The sequence below is a fragment of the Dipteris shenzhenensis genome, chromosome 25 (assembly GCF_047967505.1).
Source record: "Dipteris shenzhenensis isolate YYH24624 ecotype China chromosome 25, Dip_SZ_1.0, whole genome shotgun sequence".
NCBI classification, from domain to species: domain Eukaryota; kingdom Viridiplantae; phylum Streptophyta; class Polypodiopsida; order Gleicheniales; family Dipteridaceae; genus Dipteris; species Dipteris shenzhenensis.
In genome coordinates, this window is record NC_141620.1 from 22,984,572 (window position 1) to 22,997,284 (window position 12,713).

Consider the following 12,713-nt stretch of genomic DNA (forward strand, 5'->3'; position numbering starts at 1 on the left):
TTTTCATTGAAAAAATAGCATCTGATTGTAACAAGTGTGATGTAGAAATTCGTTTTGGTTTGATAGGAGTGAATTTTTGAAGGAATAGAAGCATATGCAAAGCTGCGTTCAAGTCTATCTACCCCACGTCGACGCAGCCTACTTGAGTCTGGCTAAAAGCTCTTCCCAAAGTCCCATTCTATTATCAAGAGAGCTACATTCTAACAAGAAAGCTACATTATGCAAGTGAGCTATGTTCTAGTCTTTCTCCATTGCATCACCGTGCTCTACTTAAGGAAGAGCTTTGATATTTTTGACAACCCAATGCTCTAAATATACTAGGCAAAGTTCTCTGTATTGAGATGGAATCATATCACTCCACAAGGATTTCTGAAAGTTTTCAGGAAATGATAGAGCTTTGTACTCCATGATATAAGGATGATGAACCTTGGTTGCAAAATGTATGCTTCCTTACAGTCCCACGTCAATGCGACCTCCTTTGGTCGTGAAAAGTATGTCTCAAGCAGCCTCCTTTGGCAAAGTGCCTTCTTTACATTGGTGCAACCTCTATTGATGAAATGACTCCTCCTAACAACCCCACATCAGCAAGGTCTCCTTATAGTGTCCTGGTGCAAGTCACTAGGAGAAGGTACTGAGAGAGGGATATCAATGTAATTGGTGATCTATGTCCGACAAAAGATGCATCACTTCATGTTGCGAAAGCCAACCAATACCCCTCTCTACCTCACGATTGTTGAGAGCAATGGTAGGCTCACCATTTTCTCCTAATGCTACTCTTGATACCTCTTTATAAGATAGCTGCAAGCAATACTCCTCCCTTATCTCCTACTTTTTTCACATGGTATCAGAGCTTGGTTTATGGTGAGGAGCTCAAGTAGCAGGTAGAGTTCGTGACACACCAGTAAGAGGATCTCTGCCTCCTTTCATTTGGAATCTAGAGAGCATATCTCTTCAAGTACATAGTCTGAGTACAAGGTGCATGGTCTCGGGAATGAGACACCCTTTTGGTGCAAAGTACTGGTGTAGAAGTGGCTTTGCAAAGTTGCAAGAGGAACTTAGTAGCAGAAGTTGCCATTCATGATTGTGTATGCAAGATTTCGCTGTATTGTGTGACACAGTAGTAGATAATGTGGTCTATGTCTTAACACAAAGATATTGGAAAGTGCATTACCTATATTGGTCACCTAGTTATGCATAAACATCACTTCATGTAACTTTGTGATTGCTGGCCACGATTATCAATTACAAAACTTTGCCCTTCTGTGTAGCAAAAGTCTGAGTTTGTAGAAATTGCGTATTTTGCCCTTATGAGGCAGAACTGTGTTTTTGTAATTGCCAGTCATTGGTTGCACAAATTTGAAATTACATATGACACTCTTTCTTAGATTGTGAATGAGAATATGCACAGGACAACTTCCAAGCATGGAAGTTTAGGATGACAATTTTCCTCATGGGAAAAGGCTATTGGGGTTCGTCTCTGGAGATGAAAAAGAACCTGATCTTCTTGAAGCCGCCACTCTATAGCAATAGCACGCTTTTAAGAACTAGCGTGAGAGAGCCTAAAAATTCATGTATTGGTAGTATATTAGACTCTATGATTGTGCATACAGAAGATTCCAAAACATCAAAGGAGGCATGGGATATGCTGACGTTGGACAAGATGTATAGCACTAATACGCACACGCGAAATATGAAGGTCAAGAAAGAGTTGCATAATGTGCAAAGGGGAAATCTAAATATCAATGTGACTACCACAACAAAGTGAAGAAACTTGCAGATTTCTAGTCTCTATTGTAGAACTAGTGGAAGATGATGACTTGGTTTCGTGACCTTGAATGGTCTTAGGAAGGATTCTGCTTAGTTTTAGACATCCATTAGAATCTGTGATAATTTTCTTGAATTCCAGGAGTTGATCACTCTTTTATTGAGTGAAGAACAAAGAAATGTACTTGGTAGCTCATCTTCAAGAAGTTTAAGAGAGAATGCCTTCTACTTAAATGCAGGTAGACAAGAGGAAGATATGGATATCAGGGCCATCAATAGTCAAAGAAAATTAGAACGAGGTGGACGAGGCTACCCTAGAGGCATGGGGAGCCAAAGAGGTTGAGGTAGAAGTCAAAGGAACCAGCGAACAAATAGTAGCATAAAATGCTATTATTGTAGGAAGCAAAGTCACATGCTTAAGGATTGTTACAAAAGACAGAATGATATAAAAAGTGGGAAGCTTCAGCAAGGCAACCATCCAATAGTTAGAATGATGATAGAAATGAGCATATGTTTGTGATACAACACTTACTAAGTTCTATAATGATAGAAATGAGCATATGTTTGTGATACAACACTTGCTAAGTTCTGTAATGATAGAAGATGATGGTAATTCGTCATGTGTGGCATGTTGATTCTAGTGCCTCTAACCACACAACCAACCATGGTGAGTGGTTTAGAGAGGAATAATTTAGAGAGACCTGGTTATGTAGAAATAGGAGGTGATACTGCACATCCTATTGCACATATTGGGAAAGTGCCATTATCTATGCAGGATGCCAAGACAAAGTACCTTATTGATGTACTTTATGCCCCTAACATAACCAAGGATTTGGTCTCTATTGGACATATGGTTGAGCAAGGCTTGCAAGTGCGCTTTAATCCTCATGGTTGCTATGTGGAGGATATTAAGGAAAACCACCGCTTGGTTGGAAGAAGTAATAGAATGGAAGAATGTTTACCTTGGATGCGGAAATGCTTGAAATGAGTGTTGCAATGTTCGCACATGGTATAGGTGTTGTACTAGACATTAACATATGGCACAAACGTATTGGCCATGTCAATATACAACAACTGAAAACAATGCAAATCCATGAATTGCCAAAGTTCAAAGATGCATAAAGTTTTTGAAGCTTGCCAAATGGGCAAATAGGTGAGGCAAGCATTCTCATACAATGCAGATATAAGTAAGAGACTCTTGGGTGTTATTCATTCTGATGTATGGACTACCAAGATAACATCTATTGGAGGTTGTAACTATTATGTCAGTATGATTAATGACCACACAAGAAAGGTGTGGGTTTATTTTATGAAAGAGAAAAATGAAGTGTTCAACCACTAGAGTAGGGTATATAGAGAAAATACTCATGCATGTCTATCCCTCAGCGAAATGGGGTTCCATAAAGGAAGAATAGACACATTTTAGAAATTTCTCATGCTATGTTGAATGAGATGAAAACGCCAATTATTATTGGGTTGAAGTAGTAACGACTATAGTCTATATCATGAACAGATGTCCCATTGTAGCGGTGCATGGAATGATGCCACTTGGAGAAAAGTGCACAGGTAGGAAGCCTAATATTTCACATTTAAAAGTCTTTGCATGCATTGTGTATGTGCACATTCCATATGATAAGAGAACCAAGCTAGGACCAAAAGAAGAAAAGCGCATTTTTAGTGGTTAGTCTCTGTAGTAGAAAGGGGGTCGATGCATGATTGGGTGTAGCCAAATTTTGTGAGGTTTAGAGCATTTTTTGTATGTAGGTATCTAGCTTGACCCATAACTTATGAATTTCTCAATGGAATTTGGAAAACTTGGTCTTCAAGAATTAGTATACATTGCAAACTTGAGTATGAGACCCAAAAAAACTTCAAGTAGTAGTATATATTGCAAATTTGAGTATGAGACAAAAAAAACATGGAATAAAAATTTTAAATAAGATCTTTAAATCATTACAAGTGTTGTGGCATGTGAAGCACGCATCTTGAATATTATAGGATATAACAATTCATCCAAAAACATCAAAAAATTGTCTTGCACATACATGCAACCAAGTAGTCATCTAAAGCACTACATGAGCTTGTCCTCAACCAAAGGACACACTTGATTAAGAATATTTAGTATGGTTTAAGGCCCTCTAATGTTGTGCTAAAATTATGTAGACCCATTTGCAGACACACTCCACAATTTTTTCTTATTACAAACTAGAAAGGATTGAAAAAATGGATTGCCAATTTATTGGCTCCTTGATCTTCTTGTCTGGTTGGTTAGATGACAGCGTAGGACCTGGTGGAATCTTCATCGCCCTTGTCACCACATTAGTGGTGGCGGCACCAATGCTAATAGTTGGAGCTTCTGGGTCATCGTACTCTATGATCTGTACATTGTGAATCTAGGGTGTCACAGGCACAACTACAAGAATGTGGGCTTGCAACGTGGCTCTTTCTACCTGGTGTTTCTTGAGTAGCTCGCACTCGCTCTTTCGATGGCCAAGCACATCACAATAATAAGAAATGATATGACATAGAGGACCACGAGGCAGTCTTTGGTGAGGGTGATTAGTTATGGTATCAGTGGGGCAGGTTCTACGGCCATTGTCGCCGCTGGTTGAACTAGGGCTACAACCATGGTTTGGACAAGAATCACCTAGGGCAGGAGTGGCATGCAACGAGCATTCTACCTACAGGCATCAATGGTGTGAGTTGCCATTTGGCATATGGCACACCATGGCTGATTGAGGCCGCATTTTTTTTGTCTGTGGTTATTGTTACGACATTTGGGACACCAAACACCATGATGCAATGGTAGCGAGGCTTCGATGCCATCTTCGAGTAAGCAAGAGTTAGCAAGAACACATTCTATGGATGATATCTCAATTTTCTTGAGCGATCATCTTTTGTGCTCACGACATTTGCAGGCTCTCTCTTCTGCATTACTATCATTAGAGTATGTACCGGTGCTGTGGTCAGCTATCAGGGTTGATGGTTCATGCTTTGTGCAGATCAGCATGCATTCAACACGACGAGCACCGTTGATAAGAGGGTCGAAGTTCAATGTTTCCATATTTGAAGAGGAAACCACTTATTTTAGTTTTTGGTTTAGCCCATGCACGAAGTATGAATTCAATACTTATGGGGTAGGCATTGTGCTTGTGGCAAGCGACTGGCGAGGGTGCAAAACTTGGCAACATTATCGTCCAATGTGAGATCTCTTTGGTCCATGCATCCAAGCTTCATGAGGATGTTGATCGTAGTCTTTTTTATACGCAAAAGGACGCACATCAAAGTCTGGGAATGGGGTGATGGCATACTATGCAACCCAAATCATAGCTCTTCTATGAAGCAAAGCTAGGAACACTGCCATTTTCATGGCCGTTTGCTGCACCACTGGAACATTGGTACCACACACTTTCAAACAACATCACGTGCACATTGGCACTTTTTGGGCGACGAGCATCAACACAAATGGGTAACTAGTGAAATATAATAGGCAGAGAGTACAGAGGCACAATAGGGATACAACCTGATGGGGTTGCATGAAAACATGAGAATCATCAAAATGCTCGTCAACTATGAGACCACTGCTATTGGCTTCCTCGAAGTCCACTGACTTGATGAAATCCTGAGAGCGACACAGTTTGCCGTTTCTATATCAAGCTTCTTGCATAGATATGTACCATAGTAAAGCTATTGTTGTAGTCATAGGTTGGTTTATGATAAGTTCCAAGTGAGCGAAGGGGAGAATGCTAGTTTGAATTTGATGTGTTTTGAAGTAGTAATTCATGCCAAAGTTGGGAATTTGTCCCACTACCTTGGATAGGGGGCTATGCATTGGCACATGCCATAGGATTGGTCATTTTAGATCTTGGGAACAATTGAGAGGGATCTCCTTAGAGATTTTCCTTGTATGGAGGCTGGTATGGTTAGCTTTATAGATGGAACTCCTAGGGAGTTTAGGAAGCTCTTTGAAAATTAAGGGGAAATTAAGGAAGGGTCGTATAAGGCAATGCCTAGGTTTTCCAAGTTTGAGAGATAAAGGTGTAAGCACATGTCTCTAGACAATGTTAAGGCTTGGTTTTATCACCTTGTGCCATGAAAGGCTATCATGTGTTAAGAGTGGGCAAAAAGAATGGGAAGATAGAAGCTATGTTGGATCTTGAAAGTCTGTTACCATAGTGCATAAGAAGAGTAGAGAATGAAAGGTTCTTTTGTAAGTCTATTACCATAGTGCCTAAGAAGAGCCAAGAATTAAAGGTTTTTTCGGCATTACCCGTTCAAGGGGATAGAGCGGTCAATATGGTGAAGTTTGAGCTTTTGGAATATGATGATAGGGTATGTGTAATCCTGTAGATCATAATTTCATACTTCAATTTGTGGATGGTGTGAGAATGGAGGACATCTCCCCTTGATATTTAAAGAAATTTAAATTAAGATTATACAAATTCTATATGACAAGATTCCTTACTTTACAATGCAATTTACTAGCCATCATAGAGTAAAATCTATGTCATGTGATGTAGAAATATGTTTTATGGTTGATTATACTTTGTCATGTTCCATGAGGAGAATGTGTGTTACCTAAATTATAATGGTATTTATGTATGATTCATTGCAATGTGTAAATCCATGAAAGCAAAAGAGATGTAATTTCAAGAAGATTATTAGACATTGATACTCTCTCTCTCTCTCTCTCTCTCTCTCTCTCTCTCTCTCTCTCTCTCTCTCTCTCTCTCTCTCTCTCTCACGCATGCATGTGCACACACACACACACACACACACACACATTTTTTTTGTGCGGTGAAAATACACACATAGGCGCATGCACACACACACAATGCTTTATTATTAATACTAATGAAATTTGAAACCAAAGGCACAATAAACATAAAAAACTAAGTTTACAAAGCCATGTCACAATATAACATTGTTTATATCCTTCTCACATCATATGATAATATAACACAAATTATATTTACATGTGATAATCAATCATTCCCAAACTTTGGAAAGGCCGATATTGTTTAATTACATATGAGATATCAAGAGATAATATCTCATGGTTAGGTTTGTTTTCAATTAGGTCACCTTCTAAACAACTTTGAAGTACCTTATGGTATCACGAAAGGTCCCTTATGGTACCCCAAAAAGTCCATTGTGATACCCAAAAAAATAGTTCCCTACCCCCTTGTGGTTTTTCCAAATCCATTAGGGGTATCTTGTGGGCTTCTTCCTCCCTTCAAGCTCTCCCTTTTTTTCCTATTTCCCTTCTTCTTGCCCCTTTTCTCTTTATTCCTCCCCCTTTCTTCCTAATAGTAGTGGTGTTTTTGTTTGATAGAGGGGCTAGAGATTTAAAAGGTGACACTTTGGTCTAGTCAACAGGTGGTATTGCCATCAACATGCTCAGACATATGAACTTCCCTTTCCCTAGAGGATAGATAATAACTGCAAAAAGCTATACAGTGCCTTCAAGATAGAGCGTTGGTGGGACCCATAGTTGGCGTTTACCCCACATGATGACAAGTGAGGTGCATTATTGGTCTTACCCCCATGCATTGACAAGTTCCAGATTGGAGCCTTGAAAAATTAACCCTATAAGGTAGCCACATTTATGATGTCTCCATCTTATGGGAGGAGCTTTTCCTACTCCAAGTTAACTCCTTGATCAACACTTAGGCACTCATGGAGTAGAGGCCTAATTTACCTTAGTCCTCATTGGGTATTTTTCATCCGTTGGTACCATGTTTTCATGGTGGATAACATGGAAATGCTACATCATATACCAAGTATCCCATTATGCTCTACCTCCTAGGCCTTCCTAAGGAGTACAAAACCCTTTCCCCCTCCATTAGGGCATATTTTGTCTCTCTTCTAGAGACCCCAACTTTAGCAACCTTAGTACTCTCTGATCATAGAACCTTGAAGGTGTAGTTGATCATGGGCTATTTGGACACCTCCTTGAGAAGGCATTAGTAGAGACCTTGGATGCTAGAGCCTTCAGGTAGAGGGTCAAGGTTTCAAGCCTACCAAGGTATTTCGTATCTTGTAGCCATATGGTCCACCTGCCCATGTTGCTTTGTGAGGTTTCTATCCTTGTGCCCATGTCCTTGTCCCTTGGCCCATATCAACCACCAACAAGATGGGAGGCACGATACAACCCATCCACCCCCTACTATCGCCACAACCCCCTCAATCACAAACACCATGGGTGCCCTTAGAGGGGGGTTTGGACTAGAGTGGAAGGCAAGAAAATTGGCAAGAAAGTGGCAATCAATTATTTACAAAAAGTTTGTTGTAGGCAATAGGCAAGGATGAGACCTTAGGTAGAGAACTCCCCACAGGGAGAACAATTGGATGAAGCTATCCTGAGAGCCTAGCGTCTCTCCTAAGATGGAGAAATTCTTCAATATTATCCTTAATACGGCTAATGGCCCTACCTAATGAAAGGAAGAGTTTTTGAGGTAATAGTAAAGAAAGGGAGCCTTTAACGCCCATTAACAACACTAACAATAAAAAAGCTAATTAGCACTAAGTCCACTTGCTAACATGGCAAACTTGGCCAAATACAAATGAGATGAGATTATCCAAAAAAAAACCCATGATTGCATTGGTGCTCACCGAAAACTTGCAAGCTATATATAATGGATTTGCTGGATTTTCATTTTTACATGTATAAAACATTTTTTTGATTTTTGCAAAATTTTTGGCAACTTAGTTATAGTTTAGCTAAAAAATCAACAAATTCCTTCAAAATTCTGAAACCCCAAGTCTTATGGATTGTTGAGAAAATGTTTTTTGTAAACACCGAATTCCATATACTTGCAAGGGTGCGAAAAACAATATGCTAAGTTGAATCTATTGTTGTAAGTGAGAATGCATCATAGCTTGATGAAACACTCTAGATCCCCCCCCTCCTCTCTCTCTCTCTCTCTCTCTCTCTCTCTCTCTCTCTCACCTGCCCTTTTCCGTGCACCATCTTGGGCAAGCACACATGAATGAAAGTGATCTTGTTTTCTACTTTTTGGCCTACCCTTAGTAATCGTTTCATCTTTTCAAAAGTGAAAATTGTTTTTCATGGTATCCACCCTGGAAAACTACCTTTGGAGCATCAACAAATGGGGCAATGATGCGCAACAATTTCTTTCTTCTCTCTCTCTTTGAGCTTCTCCTTCCACTTCACTCTCTCTCTCCCCCCCCCCTCTCTCTCTCTCTATCTATTCGCGCTTTGGGTTTGGATTTCTCCTGTCACAGTTGCATGCTTCTGGCTCAATTTCGTTTTGATTTATTATTTATACATTTCTGAAATACATCTCCTCGTCGTTCGCTCGAAGTGGAATGACTACTGTCGACATGAACAACATCTCTAAAAAAGGTTGCATGCAATTGAACATCAATCTTCTGCATCATTTCTGACAACGTGACTCATGTGAACCTCAACAAGATAGCAAAAGAGAGAAGTATTCATCAAGAGCCCAGCTGGACAAGCACTCTAGTTGAGCTTCTTCCCTCACCTCCTTCTGCTCGCCCCTCCGTGGCTGCACCGACATCCTCTTGGTGTCCCCATTTGCTGCTGAGGGCAGGCCTTTGAATAGTATTCACCTTGTTTGTATTTTCATTTAAAAACGTAATAGTATATTCACGTTGTGAATAGGATTCACCTTGTTTGTATTTTTCATTTTAAAAACTGAGAGACGTTTTTAAGAGGCGAGCTTGCATAAGAAAGTGCTTCCATTGATTGGATCTCTGCAAGTCTCTGAGCTTTTCCAACAGCCATGGAGGCCTCATCCCCTTGTTGCATTCCCTGCTTCTCCCTTCTTCCACTCCCTCCCTTTGCCCTTCCCCTTGTCAATGCCTCCCCATCGGCCTCCCTTTAGCTCTTTGGCTCACCCCGCCCTCGCATTCCACAGCCAACGATTCATTAGACGGTGCATTATTTCAGGTCTGTTCCATTTCGGACTTCCATTCTTTTTACATGCCTCCTACCGCTCTTATCTTCGTTAATTTTGCTTCCACCTTCCCTTGGCAGGTTTCGGAAGTGGGAACGCTCTTACCTCGGCCCAACATTTCGCATGTTCATGACACCGTGGCTGCCGTTTCCGCAGGCAGGTCGCGCTTGGGGTGAGGATCATAAGGGAATGCGCAGGCTGGTCACGCTAGGGGTGAGCAACATAAGGGAATCATATCATATTTGGAGGGTTATTTTCATCATTGCTCAATGACGTGCACTTTAGGTGCTATATGGCAGCCTGAACTACGTCGAATTTGGGACAATCCGAGTGAGTCAGTTCAGTGGTCGTGCAAACCTGTACAATACTTGCCTGTTGGACTCTTAAACGGTGAGGTGACTAAATGAAATGTTGCCTTTGAATAAAGAGGCAAAGCTTCTGTTGCATTACACATTCTAGTCTGAAGCTCAACACTTAAATATATAAAAAAGCATGCGTCTCACCCTAAGGTAGGATTTAGCCATGGACACAAAATTAAAGAGCAGAAAACGTGGGAGTACAAATGGTGAGATTGTATTGCAATGGGGCAACAGTAAAAGGCTGCGAGGTGTGAAGAAAGAAGGCAATCCAGCCGATAATGTCTCAGGAGTGCTGAGGAAAGCAATTAGAGCAGACAGGCGAGTTGTTAGAGCTGGAAAGCAGGTTCGAAGGGCTCGCAAGCAATGTGAAGGAAATTTGAGACCATCTTCTGCAGCAAACTTGCATGGTCTGGCACTCAAAGTTGCAAAAAGGTACTTTCTAATGGCTGGCTGTTTCTTGTGATAGCCAGAGGAGGGTTGCTGTTAACTTCAGGCTTATGTGGGTTTCCATTTTTTCAAATTGCAAACGATTGGTTTTCTATTTTTTTCGGATGTGGGATTCCAAGTTTAACATGGTGGTATATTGGTGAACATCAGGGCTCCAGAAGGTGCAGATATTCAAAAGCAGAATACTAACGAGCATGTGGAAGTGCCTAGAGCAGAGAAGAATCTGCCAAAGAAGGCTACTCTTTGCAGAATCAAAGAGGAGATGGTAATAGCTGAAAATGTTGGTGGAGGTTGCTTATCTGCTGGCACATGTCCTGAGGATCATCAAAGCTTGGACATGTTTTTGTTACCAAAGTTTATGATTGCGCTGTCTCATAAGGAAAAAGAAGAGGATTTTATGGCAATCAAAGGATCGAAATTGCCTCAACGGCCAAAAAAGCGTGCAAAGCATGTTCAGAAGGCCTTGCATGTATGTTCTAGTACTCTTGGTTTTAGTTCACAATTTTCTCTGAATCATGCTAACTGCAGTTGTTAAACATGATGAAATGTCATTTCTTTTTTGTTTTCTGCAGTGTGTTAGTCCAGGATCATGGCTTTGTGAGTTGTCACTCGATCGGTATGAAGTGAGGGTAAAGAAGAGTCTCAAGAAGGTTAGTATTTATGTCTTTGTTTTCTTGAACTCCTTTTTTACCCATATTGAGCAGATGATATGGTTTCTGTTTTAGTTTGACGGTGCTCGATTGTCTGCTGCAGAAATTGTGGGGCTTGAAGGCTATGGGTAGTCTTGACAGTGATTCTGATAAGTCTTAAATTTGGAAAGATGGTTAAAACTGCCTTTTGACTATTGTTTGGTGAAAGTTAATTTGTATACATATATATTTTTTCACTTTTTGGGACGTCAATACTGGATGCTGATGCAGCCAATTCCTAGGTCAATGTACCATTCAACAATGTTACCCGACATTTTTTGTGTGTATTGTTCATATAACTTTTAGAGAATGGAAAGTGGCTCCTCATCTTCATTTTAAGAGCAGTGCGAGTGCATTTTTTTAACATTTTGTCAGTGATATGATCTCAATTAGCATTATTCTTGTCATGAAGTCTTTCAATTGACTGTTCTTTAAGCATCTTCTGATGCAAGTCCATCCATATGAGGTATTCTTAACTTTGTCACAGATTTGTATTTTCACATTACGACTTTCACAGAAGCATGTATATTATAAGGTTTATACCAATTTTTGTTTTTATTTTTATTTTTTAGCTGAAATTAGCTGACGCAAATATTTGGTAGTGGGGCAATCTGATATGCATGGCTACTTTCACAGAAGCATGTATATTATAAGGTTTATACCAATTTTTATTTTTATTTTTTGGCAACTTGGACATGAAATTAGCTGACGCAAATATTTGGTAGTGGGGCAATCTGATATGCATGGCCTACAAGCAATTCCGGCTCCCTGGCGCTGGCTCGTTTCTGACCATAGAGAAGGATTTTCTTGAGCCTTCTTGAAATTTAAGGCTTGTAGCGAAGGAGATTGGGAACTATGCTGGTCAACCAGCTTAGTTTCATTAATCATGATTGCATAGGTTCTGCCCAGGCAGGCAGCTGCTGGCAAATGAACTTTTGAACCAGTGTCTGGCAGGACCTAGTGGAATTGTAGGCTCCAGGAGACTGTATAGAAAGCCAAGGAGCAGATGGCTCAGAACATATCTCCACATCCTTCGAACACTGTGCCAGGGAAATGCAATACACTGTACTGCTTCATGAATGCCGTTGGAAAACCCAACAGGATCTATGGGACAGCCAGAAAACAGCTCAATATTGCTTTGAAAGGAAATAGCCTTATTTTTCACATTTTGTAGTTTTAGACCTTTCAAAGATGCCTTTTTGTTGCTTTGAAGTCCCCATCCTGAAGTTGCAGTAAGCTGTTGGAAAAGGTTGTAGAGAGTAAGAGCTTGCATACAATCAAGGTTTTTTTCTTATGTGCTTGCTACCAAGCCACATGAATGATGAGCTGTGTTCCCCCAGGATGACTATGGGTTTTGCTTCCTTCCTTCAGATTTCCATTTCTATTATCCATGATCTTTGTGATGTATCAAACCTCCTATCTCCATTACTTGGTCCTGGTGCTTCTCTGTGCCCTTTCATCACGTTTTCAACTACGTGGACCCTCCTTTATATCATCCTCTTTTTTGCCTC

At 40.4% G+C, this 12,713-nt stretch overlaps 1 protein-coding gene across 5 annotated transcripts; it reads left to right on the top strand.

Annotated features, from left to right (window-relative positions):
* The first annotated feature begins 9,270 nt into the window (after window positions 1–9,270).
* Window positions 9,271–11,541, top strand: LOC147885623 (uncharacterized). Of its 5 annotated transcripts, none has more exons than XM_087396950.1 (6): window positions 9,273–9,700; window positions 9,788–9,920; window positions 9,993–10,498; window positions 10,664–10,982; window positions 11,086–11,163; window positions 11,267–11,540. In XM_087396950.1, exons 3-6 carry the CDS (start codon window positions 10,230–10,232, stop codon window positions 11,321–11,323), a joined length of 723 nt encoding a protein of 240 aa, XP_087253076.1. In that variant the 5' UTR covers window positions 9,273–9,700; window positions 9,788–9,920; window positions 9,993–10,229; the 3' UTR covers window positions 11,324–11,540. The 5 variants fall into 5 exon arrangements, with proteins under 5 accessions (XP_087253080.1, XP_087253076.1, XP_087253079.1 ...); XM_087396953.1 differs by having other exon boundaries at window positions 9,864–9,920; XM_087396954.1 differs by having other exon boundaries at window positions 9,271–9,700; window positions 9,788–10,498; window positions 11,086–11,129; window positions 11,267–11,541.
* The last annotated feature ends 1,172 nt before the right edge of the window (window positions 11,542–12,713 follow it).